Source organism: Triticum aestivum, chromosome 4A (assembly GCF_018294505.1).
Source record: "Triticum aestivum cultivar Chinese Spring chromosome 4A, IWGSC CS RefSeq v2.1, whole genome shotgun sequence".
Lineage (NCBI taxonomy): Eukaryota > Viridiplantae > Streptophyta > Magnoliopsida > Poales > Poaceae > Triticum > Triticum aestivum.
In genome coordinates, this window is record NC_057803.1 from 11,122,234 (window position 1) to 11,142,402 (window position 20,169).

Consider the following 20,169-nt stretch of genomic DNA (forward strand, 5'->3'; position numbering starts at 1 on the left):
AGACTGATAGGCTAGCTCTGTTCATTGTCACTGTAATTTGAAAAGACTGACAGGCTAACTCTGTTCTTGGCAATTCTTGATCAGATCAGTAATTTTATAGTTAATGGAGTTGGGTGAGTGAGGCGAGAATAGCGATTGGGGATACTACCGGCGCCCTCGTAGATGCCGAGGAAGTGATAAGGATAGGTCCCAAATTTCCTCAGGTAAATTGAACTCCCTGTCTTGTTCATAATATTAAATCCTTAGCTAGTTGTGGCGTATTCTTACGAATTGGATGGTTTAGTGTGGCCATTTTCTGTCACAAACTTGTGCAAATAAGCTTTGCGTTAACTGAAGAAAGCCAGGATGGGTACCTAGTGCAGTGAAGTGAACTGAAAAAACCATTCAGTATGCTTGACCATGAGTGATGAGTCCATGACTGGTTAGGGGTTCAAGGTTGCAGCTCGTTGTAGAGACAGACATCAACTGATCTCTGTAGAGACAGACACCAGTTGTTGTTAGATTTTCAAGATGGATTGCATCATCAATTGTAGAGACAGACATCAACTTCTAGACCTGTATACATTGTAGCTCGTATATGCCACACTAAACTTCTAGATATATGCTTGACCAAAAGGACTCACCAGTATATGCCACACTAAACTCCAACAGTATACTCCATGTGTACACTACAGGTTTAGCATACAAAAACAAAACTGCATTCCAACAATCCAGTGCTACTCCTCTCATTATCTAATCTATCCATGCTATGGCTGCATATTTATTTACTGTACCAAAGATGGTCTTTCTTATTTTAGCTGATCCATCCCATGTGATATGCTAGATTTTAGCATCTGTATTGATGAACCTTTGATGAAACTAAAGAAAAACTGGAAGTGTCCTTGATAGCATGAAATGGACCTCTTAACTAAATAGAAGCGATTTCTTGTCATCCACTGTCCTTTTATTTGTTCCATGCTAAATGGACCTCTTATTTCAAAACTTTAGAACATGTTCAGTCTTCAGTTAACTCCATACAAGGGACTCTTGCTTTTTTACTAAAGCTAGATTGCAATTGCAGTAGAAGATAATCTCATACCATATCATCTACTGATGATATGGGATTAGCAAAGGCCTTGCTTGCCTCATTAGTTGTTGTAGTTGTCAAGCAAAAATTTCAGTCCACTAACCCAAATTAATTAGAATAACTAAAATTAATCCAAATCAATTCAAATAATTCAAATAAATCCAAATAACCCAAATTAATTCAAATAACTCAAATCTAAATTAGTTCCAGAGAAATGCATTCAGTGTACCTTCATGTCAAACTAATCCAGTTTACTGAATTTTACTCTAGTTAGAGTAGTTTTGCTGCATTTTACTCTACTTACAATAGTTTTAACTGAAGTTACTCTACTTACAGTAGTTTTAACTGAATTTTACTCTACTTACAATAGATTCAAAGTGTCAAGAAAATATCAATAGATTCAAATTGACATCTGAGGGTTGCAAAGCAAATTTGCCAAAACTCTTTCATTGGTCTTGGTGGGTTGGGTCACATGGCAGTGAAATTTGGGAAAGCCTTTGGACTGAATGTGACAGTTTTGGGTACAAGTGAATCAAAAAGAGATGAAGCTATCAGCCTTCTTGGTGCAGATAATTTTGTGGTACCATTAGACAAAACACAGATGGAGGTACTGAACATCTTTAATCTATTTTATTTAAAGCTGAGTGTGAAACAACTTACAACAGACCACAACAAGTACATATCTCCTTAGTCCTTACCTTATGTTAGATTCCAACTGAAAAAGCATAATAAATGCACAAAGGAACAGAGCTCATTCTGCAATCGATACTTCTGCCTATACTATTTTGTGCGAGAGACAGTTAGTATAGCTGAATTCTGCTTGTTATTCTTCTCACTCTGCTTGTACTAAGTGAGAATAACGAAATGATTTACTTTTGCAGTCCCTGAAAAATTCTCCGGATTTCATTGTCGATACTGCCTCTGGTGACCACCCATTTGACCCTTATCTCGGGCTTCTAAAAGTTCGTGGCATAATGGCACTAGTTGGCTTTCCTAGAGAAATCAGAGTGCATCCTGCAACACTTAATCTGGGTAAACACCTTAACATTACCAGTCGAGTTAAAATAGTTGCTGAGTGGGAAGTCTGTTTATTTATATCTTGTATAGTTGTATGAGACTGTATACCGTCGAACAGACCACTAGTTGTTAGTTTCCTGGTTCAAAACTTGGTGAAGGAACTGGGTTTCGACCCTTTATCGAAAGATAACTGATCAGAACTTACTGCAGGTGCATGTTAGCGCATGTATGCTTTGACACTTCGAAACTGAAAATTCGCAAGAGTTTTGCTTGATGTTATACTGATGTCGAAACTGAAATTTTCCTTACTATTGTTAGCTGTTGAACTTTGTACTCCTCCAGTGGTAGAGACTACTAATCCATGCTAAATTGGAATGGAGTACATTTTTAACATAGGTCAGTTACTTAGTTATCAGGTCTGTACTCATGTGCCATGCATAAAAGTGTTATCTTGAATGACTGATCTAAGTCACATATCTTATGAGTTAATTTTTGATAGAGCAAGCAACAGCATGACGAAGAGATTACAATAACAACAGTCGCTACAGATCAATCGATAGGGGAAGAACAACAGAAGACCAAAGATTATATTGTACCTTCTTCAGAGAAGATCAGCAGCGAAGAACAGCAGGTCAGCATGAGCACGAGCACGAGCTCCACCAGCAAGCACGCAGCATGGGCGAGCGTACACGCACCCGAGCGTGGGTGATACTCCAATGGCAGCGGCGCCGGTTTTTGGTCACCGGAGGAGCTTACAGACGAGCTCCAATGGCAGCAAGCGGCAGACCACCACGGCCAGGCAAACCAGCAACCAATCGACAGGAGAAAAGTGACCTGGAGGACCCGAAGATCACCCTGAGGCCGTTGAGCCGCTCGGGGAACTAGAGGAGGAGCGACGGCGCTGAGCTAGTGTGCGGAATTGGCGGCCGGAGTGGGAGGAGACGGGATCGATTCCGTCGATCAGCGGCTTCCCAGCAAGCGTGGCTCAAGGAGGGTGTAGGTATCGGTGAGGCAGAGCTCCTGGTATGCTCGGGAAGGACTGAGGAGGTGCGACGGCGCCGAGCCCCTGTGCGGATGCCGCTGCCGGAGGGGGAGGAGACGGGCTCGTTTTCGGAGTGGGGGCAACTCTTGTGCGGAAGCAGCGGCCAGTAGCAGGGGAGAATCTGCAGGACAAGATGCAGCAGCGGCAGGATCTTCCCGCGACCTGGGCCTGCGTGTGGGTTGCTTTGAGAGAATTCAAAGTTGCAGGAGGGTGTTTTTGTAAAAAATGCGGTAGTTCAAATTTGAACCCCCGTGCGACATGTTTTTCGGGATGGAGGGAGTACTTATTACTTCCCAATGCCTCCCTCTAGGCCCAAACAATGGTGAAGTGTCATGTAATCGACCTTCACATGACACCACTAGAGGGATGACAACATACATCTCATCAAAATATCAAACGAATACCAAATTCACATGACTACTAATAGCAAGACTTCTCCCATGTCCTCAGGAACAAACGTAACTACTCACAAGGCATATTCATGTTCATAATCAGAGGGGTATTAATATGCATAATAGATCTGAACATATAATATCCCACCAAGTAAACCAACTAGCATCAACTACAAGGAGTAATCAACACTACTAGCAACCCACAGGTACCAATCTGAGGTTAGGATACAAAGATTGGATACAAGAGATGAACTAGGGTTTGAGATAAGATGGTGCTGGTGAAGATGTTGATGGAGATTGACCCCCTCCCGATGAGAGGATCGTTGTTGGTGATGATGGTGATGATTTCCCCCTCCCGGAGGGAAGTTTCCCCGGCAGAACAGCTCCGCCAGAGCCCTAGATTGGTTCCGCCAAGGTTCCGCCTCGTGGCGGCAGAGTCTCATCTTGAAAGCTTGCTTATGATTTTTTCCTCGACGAAAGACTCCATATAGCAGAAGATGGCAATCGGAGGGCCACCAAGGGGCCCACGAGGCAGGGGGCGCACCCAGGGGGTAGGGCGCGCCCCCACCCTCGTGGCCAGGGTGTGGCCCCCCTCTGGAACTTCTTGCGCTCAGTATTTTTTATATATTCTGGAAATAGCTTTTGTGAAGTTTCAGGACTTTTGGAGCTGTGCAGAATAGGTCTCTAATATTTGCTCCTTTTCCAGCTCAGAATCCCAGCTACCGGCATTCTCCCTCTTTATGTAAACCTTGTAAAATAAGAGAGAATAGGCATAAGTATTGTGACATAATGTGTAATAACAACCCATAATACAATAAATATCGATATAAAAGCATGATGCAAAATGGACGTATCAACAACACGTCCGCGATCTGCACACGTTCAGCTCGGTGACGTCCCTCGAACTCTTGATCCAGTTGAGGCCGAGGGAGAGATTCGTCAGCACGACGGCGTGGTGACGGTGATGATGATGTTACGGGCGCAGGGATTCGCCTAAGCACTACGACGATATGACCGAGGTGTTAACTGTGGAGGGGGGGGCGCACACGGCTAGGAACAATTGATGTGTGTTCTAGGGGTGCTCTCCCCACGCATATAAAGGTGGGAGAGGGAGGGAGGCAGCCTAGGGCCACCCAAGTAGGAGGAATCCTACTTGGGCCCCTAGTCCAATTCGCCCCTCCCCTTACCATATTTGGACAAGGGGGAAAGGAAGGAGGGGGGAGGGGAAGGAAGTAGGAGTCCTACTTCATACTTTCCTTTTCCTCCTCTCCTTTTTCTTTCTTCCCACATGGCTGGTCCTATAGGGGGCGCAACAGCCCCTTGTGGGCTGGTGTGTTCCCTTACTTGGCCCATTAAGCCCATATCTTTGCCGGGGTTTGCGCGGAACCCCTTCTGGTGATCCGGTATCACCCGGAACACTTTCAGTGTCAGAATATAGCCTTTCAATATATGAATCTTTACCTCTCGACCATTTCAATACTCCTCGTCATGTCCGTGATCTCATCCGGGACTCCAGACAAACTTCGGTACATCAAATCATATAACTCATAATGCAAATCGTCATCGAACGGTAAGCGTGCGGACCCTACGGGTTCGAGAACTATGTAGACATGACCGAGACACATCTCCGATCAACAACCAATAGCGGAATCTGGATGCTCATATTGGCTCCTACATATTCTACAAAGATCTTTATCGGTCAAACCGCATAACAACATACGTTGTTCCCCTTTGTCATCGGTATGTTACTTGCCCGAGATTCGATCGTCGGTATGATCATACCTAGTTCAATCTCGTTACCGGCAAGTCTCTTTACTCGTTCCGTAATGCATCATCCCGCAACTAACTCATTAGTCACATTGCTTGCAAGGCTTATAGTGATGAGCATTACCGAGAGGGGCCAGAGATACCTCTCCAATACACGGAGTGACAAATCCTAATCTCGATCTATGCCAACTCAACAAACACCATCGGAGACACATGTAAAGCATCTTTATAATCACCCAGTTACGTTGTGACGTTTGATAGCACACAAGGTGTTCCCCCTGTATTCGGGAGTTGCATAATCTCATAGTCAGAGGAACATGTATAAGTCATGATGAAAGCAATAGCAATAAAACTAAACAATCATTTATGCCAAGCTAACGGATGGTTCATGTCCATCACATCATTCTGTAATGATGTGATCCCGTTCATAAAATGACAACACATATCTATGGTTAGGAAACTTAATCATCTTTGATTAACAAGCTAGTCAAGTAGAGGCATACTAGGGACACTATGTTTGTCTATGTATTCACACATGTACTAAGTTTCCGGTTAATACAATTCTAGCATGAATAATAAACATTTATCATGATATAAGGAAATATAAATAACAACTTTATTATTTCCTCTAGGGCATATTTCCTTCATATGATGCCAACCACCCGCTAGCAGCACCTCCGTAGGAAGCCATAAATAGCACCCCGTTAGAGATGGACCCACCAGTTCTCAATGGGGAGGAACCGGTATCTCCGATCATCGGGCAACCTCGACAGTGCGGCCGCAACCACCTTTGAGCTTGCACACATGAGTGCCACCATCTCGCTGTCTCCCCACGAATCGTACACTCCTAGAGAAAGGCGGAGCCCCGACATCCATTGTCCGTCGGCATCGGGGCCACAACTGAGCACCGCCCGCAGCCACTGTCCACCATGCAACAGAAGCAGAAGTCGTCGGCCGACGCCGCTTGCACCCAACAACCCATACAACCCACACCCAACAGTCAAATATGGAGCCAGCCAAGCCATCATGGAGAGCAGACCTACGCACCTGCCCTCCTTTCCATGCAGCCAACGCGGAGCCACCACACCACTTCACGCTAGCCCGCCACCAAGCCCCGCCTCGCGAGTGAGCCGCACCACGACCCACCATGAGAGGAGGAAAGGAGATCTCCGCTGCACCGCGATGAGAGGACGAGTGGAGATCCTCTCCATCTAGCAGTCGCACCACCGCACGCCAGCCTGCTGCCAAGCCCCGCGTCAAGCCTGGCATCCTCGCGTGAGAGCTGCCCGATGGCCCACCATGAGAGGAGACCCCAAGGGGGAAGAGCAAATGGGAGGTCTTAGGCGCTCGTGGCGCTAGGTTTCGCATGGCCTCTCGCGGGAAAGGCGTGGACGAAGTGAAGCCGCATACTTACCCGCAAAAAAAAAGTGAAGCCGCATACTGTGATACTATATGCTAGCCGTGAATACCATTTCATCAAAAAGTTGTGTCAAACCAAGAATTCATTTCTATTTATTTGTTAGAAAAAGAGAGGCCTCCCACTGCAATTTCTATTAAAGATACTAGGGTCCAAACTACCATTTTTCTCTACAAGAATTCATTTTTTGGCATTGAAAAGTAGCTCCTGAGGCCCAAGCCCAGCGATCCACGTCCAAGTGGTCGATGGCATATGCACGTACTACGAATCGGCGCATCATGCGTCTGCTATACGCGGTTCTAGCCGAGAGGGGCATTTCAAGCATTAAACTGGAACTTATCAACTCTGTGTGGGATCGACCAGAATAGGCGATCTTTCAGCACCGATGTGGCTCTCAACGAAAGACCCAAGCGAAGCGATCCACGTACATGTGGCCGGTGCCGGTGCGGCCGGTGCATCTCGATCGTTTTCGTTCTGGACGACGGGTCGACGCGTGGGCGACACATGGGGCACTGCATATATCAACCCGGATGTAATTCTACGGGCAAGCGAACAAAAGCCGGGCCGCTGAGACCCACCGCCCGAGAAGTGAATCTCCAAAAGAGAAAGAGAGAGAGGCAAAAACGTACCGTCTACTCCTCCCTGCCCGATATGCGCACCGTCGATCGTGATCTCATCGCATCATCACGTATTTATGTTGGCTTTTGTTCGCTGGCTCGTGAGTCTTGATCGGTGCCGGGCTGCGCCGAATTGGATTTTAGCATGCAGCTAGCTGACCCGGCGCAACGGACGATCGGGCGATCATATCCTGGAAATATATCCGTGTATCTCGACGAATTAATCAGTGGCGTCAATGATCGGTGCTTAGAGCGAATAAAGTGGGAACTGGTTGCCGGCCCCATATATGCCCGTCCAGATATGAATATATTTTCTACTAATGTCCATATATTTCTCAAGATCGCGCGCGTCGTCCTACTTACAAAAAGCAAATCTCAATTATGATGGATGTGTATACTTTAGAGATGCATGAACATTGCGCAACGCACATGGCTGGCAACGCAAGTGTCACTCTGCATGCGTGCAGGGCGCGCACGACACGCATACGTACGTTGTACCGGACCACGTCATGGCGCATACAGCAGTACAGCACGACCTATTGGCAGTGCTGTGGTTGAGGCGCAATATTTGTACAAAAGTTCCCAAGACATGTTATTATCATGAGATTACAACGATGAAAAGAGTAAATATATATTGCGAACTAACTTGTGGTTGTATGGTTAGGTGAACAGTGATATTTCCGGTGACACGCATTCTTTTTTTTTGAGCATCAGTACAGACACAAGCGCTCATATACACGCGCATACACTCATCCCTATGAACGCACACACGCACACCCTACCCCTATGAGCACCTCCGAGAGACTGGGCCGGCATATCATCTTGAGATTTATGAAGTCATCGTAGGCGCCTCGTCGTCGACGGGAACGTCTCCTCCCACTGAAAGCGCATCGCCGGAAATCCTGAAATAAATTCAGGAATAATGCGAGCACCAGGATTTGAACCCTGATGGGTTGGGGATACCACTGTCCGCCTAACCATCTCAACCACAGGTTGGTTCGCGGTGACACGCATTCAACGGAAGAAAACGTTTCCGCCGACTACAAGGCGTCATAGGGAGTGTATGCGCGTATATATGAGCGCTTGCGTCTGTAATATGTTCAAGAGAGTAATTATATCAGCTATAAAAAAGTAATTATATGTGCTACATTCATCGAAATACGTTCATGTGTGCGGTGCGCCTGCTGCCAACCGACCGAAGGTGCGAGGCGCGCGGGCACGTAGGTACGCCGCCCACGGTCCGGAGACGTCACTCGCCGGCCAAAAATCGGTTGAGAAGGGAAAGCCCAAGATTAGCAGGCACTAATCGCGACCGGCCCCTCTGATTAGTACAACTGCCCCGCACCCGCGCGGCGTCGGTCGCCTTTGACGACGGACGGACGGACGTGTCTCGTGTACCCCGGTCGTCTCCCACCCACCCACGCCGCCACGTAGCGGTGCGCCCCGCGCGTCACCGCGGGAGCACGGCCGACGCGACGCGCCTCGGTCGCGGGGATCACGCGACCGCTCGTCGCCAACCGCCCCGGTCGGTCGATGGACGCCGACGAGACGACGCAGCCCCCCCTCGCACCGGCCCGGAGACGCGCGTTGGAGTAACGCACGTTTCTTTTTTTGACAGCACGGTGGAGTAGGAGTAACGTACATAACGGCGCCATGGACGGTGGAGAGCTCATGTATACGTGATACACGCATCCCTATAAATCGTACACACTACTTTTATGAGCACCTTTGAAAAAATGAGCCGATATATAATCTTGAGATTTTACGAAGTCATTGTCGATACATCATAGTCGGTGAAAACGTCTTCTCCCATTGAACATGCATCGCTGAAAATTCTGAAATAAACTCAAGATAAATGTGAGCTGAGGATACCACTGTCCTCCTAACTCGCATAGGCGGTGAAGATTGATGGCTTGTAGTTTTGTCGAGTATGGTGGAATCTAAGCGTTTGCATTAGGAAATGTGGGAAAATTCTCGGGGCAATTGGACAAACATAAACTGGGTGTTGTCACGGTCGTGTGCGATGGACCACGTTGGAAATCTCCGTTTACCATTTGGACGTAAGCGGAGTATAGCAACACAGCGATGGCACATGAGCAGAGGTTATTTGTTTTTATAGGGAAAGCATAAACAGAGTTGTGGTACTATTTGAGTGAAAATGGTTGGGTATAGTCTTCAATTGACGCTTGTGGTCATGCTTGGATGTGGGTGGGGTGTGTATGCACGATGATGGGCGTGGGCGTATGTGCACGACATCGGTTGAATTTTGTCACCGAATCTCCTTTTCCACAAAAGAAAAGTAAAAAAAGAATATCATTTTTCATGCTTTCGTTATCTATCGTACCCTACAGTAGCGAGATCGCCGAAGCCCGAGGAAAAGAGCCATGGAGACGAACACATTGACTGTAGTTAGTTTTTTTTATAGTTAGGGTTAGGAGTGCTGGACAAAATGGTCTTACCGATGTTATTAGCGATAAGTCGAGCGTATCCTTCCATACACGCTGGCTCGAGGAATCGCCAATGGGAGCGGGTTATGACATGTGTTACCTGCAGAGACGAAGAAAAGAACTGTAATTCCTTCTGCTCTCCGGAATGGGGGGATAGGTTGGGCAATGCGATTGGCCAACCGAGGCGACCGATTGTTCAGATGAGGCAACAACACGACGTGGCAGTGTTCATCCACGGGAAACATGGGTGTGTAATGGGCAGAGTTCAAATGACGATGGTTCTCACATTTGTCTCGTGCGGACCCGTGGCGCACTGGGTACGGATCGGGGAATTCGAGTGGAGAGACACAAACCGAGAAAAAAATGACTTAAGCACTTTACCGTTGGATCATGATTCGATGGTAAAAAAAACCGACTTTGGTAGGAAGGAAATAGAAACATCAAATAGATGCCCCAAAACCCCAACCAAGTGTAATAAATAGATAAATCTTATCAGGAAAAGGTGCACTACAATAGATAAACCAAGTGTGCATCTTCACGGATAGATAAATCTTATCAAGAAAAGTGTACAGGGATAGATAAAGATCAGGATATGGCCTCATTAAAAACATAGCATAGCAACAATCAATTTTACTTTAGAACCTAGTACCATACTACACAAGTGCGCCAGGGCCGGCCGGGGCAGGGTGATGGATAGCACGGACGACGGACGGACGGGAGGCCGCATCCTGGTTAACCAGCGCGGCCTGCGTCGCACTCGACCGGCACACACAGACAGACGGCCTTTAAATGCCCCGCCCCTCCCCCCTCTATCGCTCCCACACCACCACCCCTCCTCACTCCACGCTCCTTCCCTCACACCACACCACCCCTCTCTCTCTCTCTCTCACTCGCGCTTTCCGCTCTCGTCTCCTCCTCTTCCTCCTCCCGTCAGCCCCTTCTTCCCCGGCGTTGATCCGATCGACGTCCTCCCTCCTCCCCGGCGTTGATCCGACGCGCCGTAGAGTTGATAGGCGAACGAACGGGGCGGTGATCGTCCGGGCGGCCCCCCTGCGACGATGGCGCGCGGCGGCGGCAACGGCGAGGTGGAGCTCTCGGTGGGGGTCGGCGGAGGCGGCGCCGGCGCCGGCGGGGCGGACGCCCCCGCCGTGGACATCAGCCTCGGCAGGCTCATCCTCGCCGGCATGGTCGCCGGCGGCGTGCAGTACGGATGGGCGCTCCAGCTCTCCCTGCTCACCCCCTACGTCCAGGTATACCACACGTACATGCAACCCGGGTACAGCTGAGTTCACGCGCGCGCCGTGAGGCCATGTCCATGCCAGTGTGCGCGCATGCGCTGCGTCGTCGTCCCGGCCGTGCATGCGCGCCTCGGGGACGAAAAAGCTATTCGATCCATAGTTTTAGTGTTTTGCTTTCTAAATAAACCTGCAGAGGTCTCAAGAGAAACCTAAAAGATGCCTGCAAAATTTTAAGAGATGGCGAGTTCATAATTTTCTGTGCCAGCTCCTATTTCCATCTGTGAACCTTTATTCTCCATGCTTATCATTTCTGAAGTTTGTGCAGCTTTCATTTTTCTTTTCTTTTTTGAAACGGTAGATTCAAGCTCAACACAGCAGTTTCTATTCAGAGAAGCGTGAGGTTTGACCGAGATGTGAAGCTTGTTCGTTTCTTGGCACTGGTTTTGTTCTTTTTCCAACAGCTTTTTGGCAGCGTATTAGTAAGTACACGTGTGGCCGTGGCTAGAAGTCTATCTATTTTCGTATCCTTCGAGATCAAAAGATATATCTATTCGATGACGATATGTTGTTCGCTCGTATATATGATGGTGTGGTCATGTAGGACGTGCAGCTTCTCGACCCATCTTCTCGTGTCAAGGCTAGCCATCTAGTGTCATCACCCAAATGGTTTTCGTCGATGTTGGCAAAAAGCCTCAATTTTCTGTGTGTGCAAAAAGCCTAAAACCTTTCCGCACACCAACTTCAATCCACGGACATATAGAAGTCAAACTCCCAAGCCATGCCGTGCACTTGAGGACAAGATATACACCATCACCTTTGTCTGATGAATTGTACTCCTTTAATACATAATAGCTATTACTCCTAAATGATTAATATCATATCAGCAAACACTAATGAGTAGAGTAATTAACCTGGCAACATCATGCTACATCCTCTTCTTCTGCTGAAGCACACGCGTTGCTGTCATTCAATAGCACTCCTTACATGCTGGGGATCGAACGGGATATGTACATATGATGGTGCCTCGCTAAAGTACGCGGACGGTGGTCAATGGTCGGTCCGCCGTGCGCCTTAATTTCTGGGGGGATACTGCATGGCCTGATAGGGAAATCTCGAGCCTAATTGACCGCTCGTCGGCGCCTCAAGGTTGCCATAAACAAAGACGAGGAATTAGTACGGTCTTTGTTTCAGTTCACAGCCCTGATAAGGAGCACTAGTAGAAGCCATGTGTATTTGTACGAGTACTATGAGTGTATCCGTACGTAGAACGAAGTGTACTTGATTGATCAGTATGGTCCATGCGCACACACACACACACACACACACACACACTGTTGTTGCTAGCTAGGTGTATCCCGTGAGCTATATATTTCTGGATACATACAACAATTTCATCCTGGTCACGTTAGCCTTCTCGAGCCAAGTGCCATCAAGATGGGTAGGTGGATGCATGCATGCATGCATACATCATGGTCAATACGTATAAATATACAGCTTGGCAAGTGGACTTGCCTGGCCATATGGAGTGTTATTCCTGCACACATGTGAACGGTCAAACTGGAGAGGAACTCACAGTCCAGTCCAGATGTGTCCTCTGTGGCACAGTTGCAGCAGAGGGGTTGCTTGGGTAAATAAGGACATGTGTGGTTGATTAGCTGAGGGTACAGGGGCTGTTCGAGCTTCAGTTTTCATATCTGAACTGTGCAAAATCTTCTATATGCGGTGTATGGATCAGGGGAACAAAACTGTCACTATGGTCGTCAGTCTTTGTGCTTCAGTTTTCATACCAAAGAAGTACTGTAAAATTCATTAACAACTTGCTGGTGTTGTTGTTTGCTTTTTGTGCCAAGAAACTGATGGAAATTAGAGTTGCTGATACTGCAAATGCTACTACCTGTTACTGTCCACTGACTATGTGAACTTTGCAATATTTGTGCAGACTCTGGGACTTTCGCATGCTCTGACTTCATTCATGTGGCTCTGCGGCCCTATTGCTGGATTAGTGGTGAGTACCAACCTCAACATAGCTCTTGTGATGAAATATGTCCTGCAAATGTGATAACTAGCATAAGATTCCATTTCATCATAGTACTGGTGCTATATACTTTTACACCTAATTCGTACTGAACTGTAAATCATCTCTGAAGCACTCTGCGCAGAAAAAACTGCAGTTAGCAGTTATCAGATTCTGTAGCTACATCAACAAATTATAACTGTTATTTCTTCGAGTAGCCTTGGTACTTAATCAGTGTGCATCCTCTGACCTGCAGGTTCAACCATGCGTTGGGCTCTACAGTGACAAGTGCACTTCAAGATGGGGAAGACGCAGACCGTTCATTCTGACAGGATGTATCCTCATCTGCATTGCTGTGAGTAGCACCGTTCCTTGGTTATCTTCTTAGGGTTCATAAGTTTTTCTATTTTTTCCATAATAAAAGTTACATTTACTCTGCCTTACGCAGGTCGTGGTCGTCGGCTTCTCGGCTGACATTGGAGCTGCTCTGGGTGACAGCAAGGAAGAGTGCAGGTGATGTGCTCGTTGCCTGGGCTTGGCTTTGCATTTTCCATAGCAACTGAGCATTGCAAACTGGTCTGACATTTTGACGTGATAACTACAGTCTCTATCATGGGCCTCGTTGGCACGCTGCAATTGTGTATGTTCTTGGATTCTGGCTCCTTGACTTCTCCAACAACACAGTGCAAGTAAGTGCTTTCAGATCATGTTCAAGAATTTCGCCCAAACCAAAACGCCATGACTAATCTCACTTGATTTTGCCATGGAACTTACAGGGACCAGCGCGTGCTCTGATGGCTGATTTATCAGGTAATTTTTCATGACAGTTCAGTTATGCTAGTTGGCTCAGGCAAATATAATTGTTAAACTAGCGCCTGCCTGTTATGCCGAACAATCAAATGGTATCTGAGGTCTGAACTCCTTTTTCTTTCTGTTCAACAGCCCAGCATGGACCCAGTGCAGCAAATTCAATCTTCTGTTCTTGGATGGCACTGGGAAATATCCTAGGATACTCATCTGGTTCCACAAATAACTGGCACAAGTAAGCCAACCCTTCTCTTCTGTTCTGCTCCACACATAAGTAAATACTAGTAGTTAATATACTGACAAGTTGCATTTTTCGCTTGGCTAATTTCATAGGTGGTTTCCGTTCCTCCGGACAAGGGCTTGCTGTGAAGCCTGCGCAAATCTGAAAGGCGCATTTCTGGTGGCAGTGGTAAGTCACTCCCTAGTGTTTATTACTACTCCTTCCCTCCGTCCAATAATATAAAACGTTATTACATCCAATATGCGAGCACGTCATAAATAAACTTGAGAATGAGCAAACTTGGATCGATAAATCCTCCTGCTATGTATGACCATTTCTGTGCACCATTGTTGAAACTTAGTCCTTTTTTTCGGTGTGAATGTGTGTTTTCAGCTGTTCCTGGCCTTCTGTTTGGTGATAACCGTGATCTTCGCCAAGGAGATACCGTACAAGGCGATTGCGCCCCTCCCAACAAAGGCCAATGGCCAGGTTGAAGTCGAGCCCACCGGGCCGCTCGCCGTCTTCAAAGGCTTCAAGAACTTGCCTCCTGGAATGCCGTCAGTGCTCCTCGTCACCGGCCTCACCTGGGTACGTGCTTCACACATGCCAGGGCTTCTCTCACTGTATTCAGTATTGTTGCTGACCCGGCCTGTACATGTTTGTGCCTGCAGCTGTCCTGGTTCCCCTTCATCCTGTACGACACCGACTGGATGGGTCGTGAGATCTACCACGGTGACCCCAAGGGAACCCCCGACGAGGCCAACGCGTTCCAGGCAGGTGTCAGGGCCGGGGCGTTCGGCCTGCTACTCAACTCGGTAATCAAGATTCACTACTTCCTCCATCATCATTCTGTCTGCTCCAGGAGCGGAGCTGTGATAGAAGAAACTTGGAGCACTGACAGTTGCGCGTGCATGCATGCAGGTCGTCCTGGGGTTCAGCTCGTTCCTGATCGAGCCGCTGTGCAAGAGGCTAGGCCCGCGGGTGGTGTGGGTGTCAAGCAACTTCCTCGTCTGCCTCTCCATGGCCGCCATTTGCATCATAAGCTGGTGGGCCACTCAGGACCTGCATGGGTACATCCAGCACGCCATCACCGCCAGCAAGGAGATCAAGATCGTCTCCCTCGCCCTCTTCGCCTTCCTCGGAATCCCTCTCGCCGTAAGCATCAGCATCAGCTTCCCTTCCGCCACTTGATTTTGCTACCTCCTTTTTTTTTTATCATTTCTGACGAGTGGGGGTTCCTGTTGCACCGCTGCAGATTCTGTACAGTGTCCCTTTCGCGGTGACGGCGCAGCTGGCGGCGAACAGAGGCGGTGGCCAAGGTGTGTGCGGGCGGATGCTCCTGAGCTTTATTCTTCATTCAGTGTTGGCCACTTGAGATTTATTTTGCTCCGGTGTTGACGGGTAACTAACTGAGGGTTTGTTTGGACGGTGCAGGGCTGTGCACGGGCGTGCTGAACATCGCCATCGTGATACCCCAGGTGATCATCGCGGTGGGGGCGGGGCCGTGGGACGAGCTGTTCGGCAAGGGCAACATCCCGGCGTTCGGCGTGGCGTCCGCCTTCGCGCTCATCGGCGGCATCGTCGGCATATTCCTGCTGCCCAAGATCTCCAGGCGCCAGTTCCGGGCCGTCAGCGGCGGCGGTCACTGACCGCGCCGCGCGCCGGTCGGCCTGAGCATGGCGAAGGCCGATCGCGCCGGCCCGAAGGTCCCAGCCCAGCTCGGCATTTACCAAATTTTCGCATAGGCGTAACTAGGGGGCTCTCGCCTAAGGACTCCGTAGAGCAGAATAAGAATTGTGAGGAACCTGTATGTGTTGTGTCTGTATGTGCGTGTAAGTCAGTGCGTGTAGCGGAAAATGGACAGAGGAATGCGGGCATCCATCGCCGGCTGGGGTGTCGTCTTTGGGTTGTGACTTGTGTGTAGCAAACCAATGTGATCAAGTGAGGGGAAAAGAATGGATGATGAACTTTCAGCGACATACAACCTTGCTCCGGTGCACCGTGTGTGTTGTGTTGTGTTCGCTCGGCAGCAGCCATGGCGCCATGGCCGACGCACTGTTTTGGATGACCGGCAGCCGGTACGCCAGGCACGGCTTTGTTCCTCCAGTCGTTCTCACGCGATTCGTTTCTCTTTTGCTTCACATCAAGGAGCTTATCCGCACCGATTCCATTCCTGAAACCGACAAGAAACCGGTGCATTTTGCAGCACACCCAACGCCCAGCACAAACAATTGAAAACATAGGGCGGACTCCTTGTGTTGACGGTGGCCAGAAACAGACTTTGCGCCTAACCATGGTGCCTGATTTCCAGAGCTTTTTCAACAAAACGCGAGAATCCTCTTGAGGGCTTGTACATCTTTACAGATCAGTAGACGGAGGAATTAAAAGAATAATCTCATCTGTCCAGATCGATCAGTTGTAGGTTGCCAATCTTCAATGATGCTTTGCAGTAAAATGAACCACTGATGGGCCTGAATTCTGAGTAGGGTGTTTCGGTGTCCAGGCTCATCTGCACCCGGTTAGAAAATAATTCGTAAAAAATTCAAAACAACCTTAAAAAATTCAATTCTTTTTGTGCGGTAGAAAATTTGATGCGTGAGGCCTGCTACAAATTTCAAGTCATTTGGAATTCTGAGCAGTTCTCAGCAAAAAAAAAACAAATCGAGTCAAAATAGTACATAAACAGTAAACATTTTTACAGGCCCCTAATTTGTCTTTTTTGCTAAGAGCTCCTCAGATGTCCAAATGACTTGAAAATTGGAGTGGACCTCATGCGTCAAATTATCTACCGCACAAAAAAATGGAATTATTTGAATTTTTCTAGTATTTGTTTTGATTTTTTTCGCCAGCGCGGGTGCAGGTGAGCTCAGGTGTAGAGATGGATTTTTGTTGAATTCTCCCTCCGCCCGAGTGAATAGGGCACCTAACGGAAAACAGATTTTTCAAGAGTTTTATTCATCTTTCAATTTAAGTGCCAATTACTCAACTTCCTTTTTCGTTGTAGAAAACACTTTTGTTTTTTTATTTTGACGGTGTCCCGGCTAAGGGGCCTCTTGTGACAACGGTTCCCGACCTGGCTTGGTCGGCCTTTGGACCCCTTAGCGGTTCCGTCCTAAGCCACTTTGGGCAGCCCATGCCGATATACATGGTGACTCCAGAAGGCTTAGCATACAAGGCAAGAAGGCGGAGTCGTGGAGAGTTCTACCTCCTCTAGACGTAGCTGACCTAGTTGTGTAAACTCTAGGACCCCGTTATGCTATATAAGCCAGGGGCAGGCTCGTCGTAGTATACACCCCAACGCAAAAAAATTAAAGAGCGGAATGTAGGGTATTATCTCCATCAAGTAAGGCCGAACCTGGGTAAAAACTTTTGCCTCTATTACCATCTTGCCAAGTAGCTTGGCTAAGGATGCCCTAGTGAGGAACCTGTCGGATTAAGCTTCGACAATGGTTACCCATGCAGGTCCTGCTAGGTGAACGTTGCGATGTGATGGGAGTTCAGATGAACACTCAGATCAGATACAACACAATCTTCATACTAGGGCAGAGCTTCACCACTTTCTCCGCTGACTCGGCTGGCCATCTCGGCCAGGTCGAGACCTTCACTTCAAGAGGGATCTTAAGATTCGACAACATGGAGTATACCACAGATTGACGTGGAGAGCTGATCTTCTCGGGTTTGGCATCTCGCTAGATCCAAGAGGAGTAGACGTCGGATCTCGCGATCTTGATCTCAAAACGGATATTGCAGATGCTGGAACAAGTCGATTTTTTTGACCCACCCGCCACCCATCTTGAAGGAGCCACTAATGAGGCGGAAGACACAGAAGAGGAGGCCCGTGATTCTATGGATAGCCGACTATCAGCCAAAGCGCCCTCGCACAAGTGACACGCCAAACGACACCAACGGTGGTGGTAACAACGGTGATGACAACATCAACGGCAATGGCAATGCCAACGCCAACGGCCGCGAAGTCCCTCCGCGAACAGAACCACATGTTATGGATGGAGAGCCTCGGTCGATGAGCGAGTTCGGTCCCTACGACGAGGACATACTAGATGAATCGCTTGGCACCCCATGTCACGATGAAGCCCGGGAGAGGTTACTCAGGTCGGCAACGAAGGTAGCTCGAGATAACAACCAACTCCTCGGACGGATTCAGGCAATCGAAGACCACCGGAACCAAGTCCTTCAATACGAGGAAAATCTTAAGGGTGAGAGCAAGCGGAAGGAAGCCAAGAAGGAATCGCGCAAGCATGGCCGGAACCGAATTGAGGACTTGGACGTCATGGACCACAGTGCGGTTTCTAAATGCACGTGGGCTAAAGACCTGCACCCCGGTTTAGGAGATCGACTTCCTAGCCGTGACAGCCAGTGGGCCGATACAGGGAAGCACGCTCCCAAGGCGTCACGTAACGCGGGCCGTTCGGACTCCCAACATCAGGAGAAATCGAGCTACTTCACCAATTAGCAGCGCCTGTATACTGCCCTCGGATGAAGCTCGTAAGAAGATTTACAAGGCCAGGCACAATGCGCCACGTCCCCCGCACCACCACGAGACGTCAGTCGAGCAGGCGGCTCAACTATGCAACTAGGCTAGGGATAGGCACATGCCGGTTTTTTGGAAGTACGTCAAGGATGCTGGCATCAACGATGCACGTCATATCGCTGATGCTCTCCGAGAATTAGGGGGGCCAACCTGCTATGGGCCTTCCTTGCTTCTCGGACAAGATCATCACGCATCCTTTCCCGTCACACTTAAAACTCACAAATTTGCGGCACCACGGATCTTGCGATTTGGATTGGCTATTACATCCTCATGGTTCAAGTGGCTAATGGTAATGATTACCTTATCGTGAAGCACTTATCCCTCATGTTGAAAGGATCAGCTCGGGATAGGTTGCACACCCTCCACCCCCCCCCCCCCCCCCCCCAACTCGATCAGGGGCTGGGCAGACCTTCATGCTAAGTTCCTGAGGAATTTCCGAGGTACATATGTCCGACCTACAGACATTAGTGACCTGACGAATATGAGGAAGGGGAAGAAGGAAATAGTGTGTGGTTACTGGACCCGATTCCTCAAGAAGAAAACTGAGATCATCGAGTGCAACCACGTTGAGACTATCACCAGGTTCAACCACAGTGCCAACAGCGAGTTCCTTACGAGGGACATCGGTCATTCCAAGCGCAAGACCATGTCTACGGTCATGGAGATGATGACTCGGTTCTGCTACGTAGTGGCTCGCTGAGAAGAGGAGCCAAAAGGACCCCGGTCGACCCAAGGTGAAGGACAGGAACAACAAGTCCCAGCGCAATCACAGGAACAAACGCCGGAACTCCCCCGGCACTAACGGTGAAGACGGCGAGGTGAACGCCGGTTTCAACAATCACCACAAAAAATAGCCAATTTTTGTTGGAGCTCCTCGGATCTCATTGACAACAAAACGTTGCAAGCACCTAGGAAACCCAAGAATCTTGGTTGGCACAATTTTTTAGTTTTTTCCAAGTGTTTTGCTATTATTTTTTGAATTTAGTATTCCCATTGAGTATACTTATATTATTTTTGCCAGGTGCTCCTCTAGTGCCTAAACACCATGAAAAATTGCGCGCACCTTGTGCACTAGAGCATATTGTATGCCAAAAGAATCAGATTTATTTGTTTTTTTCTATTTTTTTTAATTTATGTTTCATCAAGAACAGATTACGTGGCGGTCAAACCCGGTCAACATGGTCAAAATCTGGTTTTGGGCGAAGTTTACTCGGTTTTGAGACTTGAAGCACCAAATGTCCACCAAAAAATCTAGGGGAACCCAGATTATATTTTTGGGAAACTTGAGCGACCAAAAATAATGGTTACAGATGCCTTATGAATCTTGCCTTTCTCACCAGGGGTGGAGCTACAGTATTGGGGACCTCCTACTGGACGCTCGTTGCGTCCAATAGCGCGCCGACGCACAAGGGCCGCCGCGAATGGGCCTGCCCACTCCAAGGTACCGAAGCTGGCCAGCGCGACAAAAATCCTAAAGGAAAGAGCTCGAGGAAGGAATCGAACTTGTGACTACCAGATTGTCTACGAGTGATGCTAGCCACTACATCCAACAGCTACTACTCACATATGGTATCGC

General features: G+C 48.2%; 1 protein-coding gene across 1 annotated transcript; it reads left to right on the top strand.

Annotated features, from left to right (window-relative positions):
- Positions 1 to 10,577: 10,577 nt before the first annotated feature.
- On the top strand, positions 10,578 to 16,023 carry LOC542881 (sucrose transport protein SUT1). The gene is made up of 13 exons (XM_044506268.1): positions 10,578 to 11,015; positions 12,943 to 13,008; positions 13,274 to 13,372; positions 13,466 to 13,530; positions 13,622 to 13,706; positions 13,794 to 13,827; positions 13,960 to 14,059; positions 14,158 to 14,233; positions 14,438 to 14,632; positions 14,716 to 14,859; positions 14,966 to 15,199; positions 15,300 to 15,363; positions 15,479 to 16,023. The coding sequence occupies exons 1-13, from the start codon at positions 10,824 to 10,826 to the stop codon at positions 15,691 to 15,693; spliced, it is 1,569 nt and encodes a 522-aa protein (XP_044362203.1). The 5' UTR covers positions 10,578 to 10,823; the 3' UTR covers positions 15,694 to 16,023.
- The last annotated feature ends 4,146 nt before the right edge of the window (positions 16,024 to 20,169 follow it).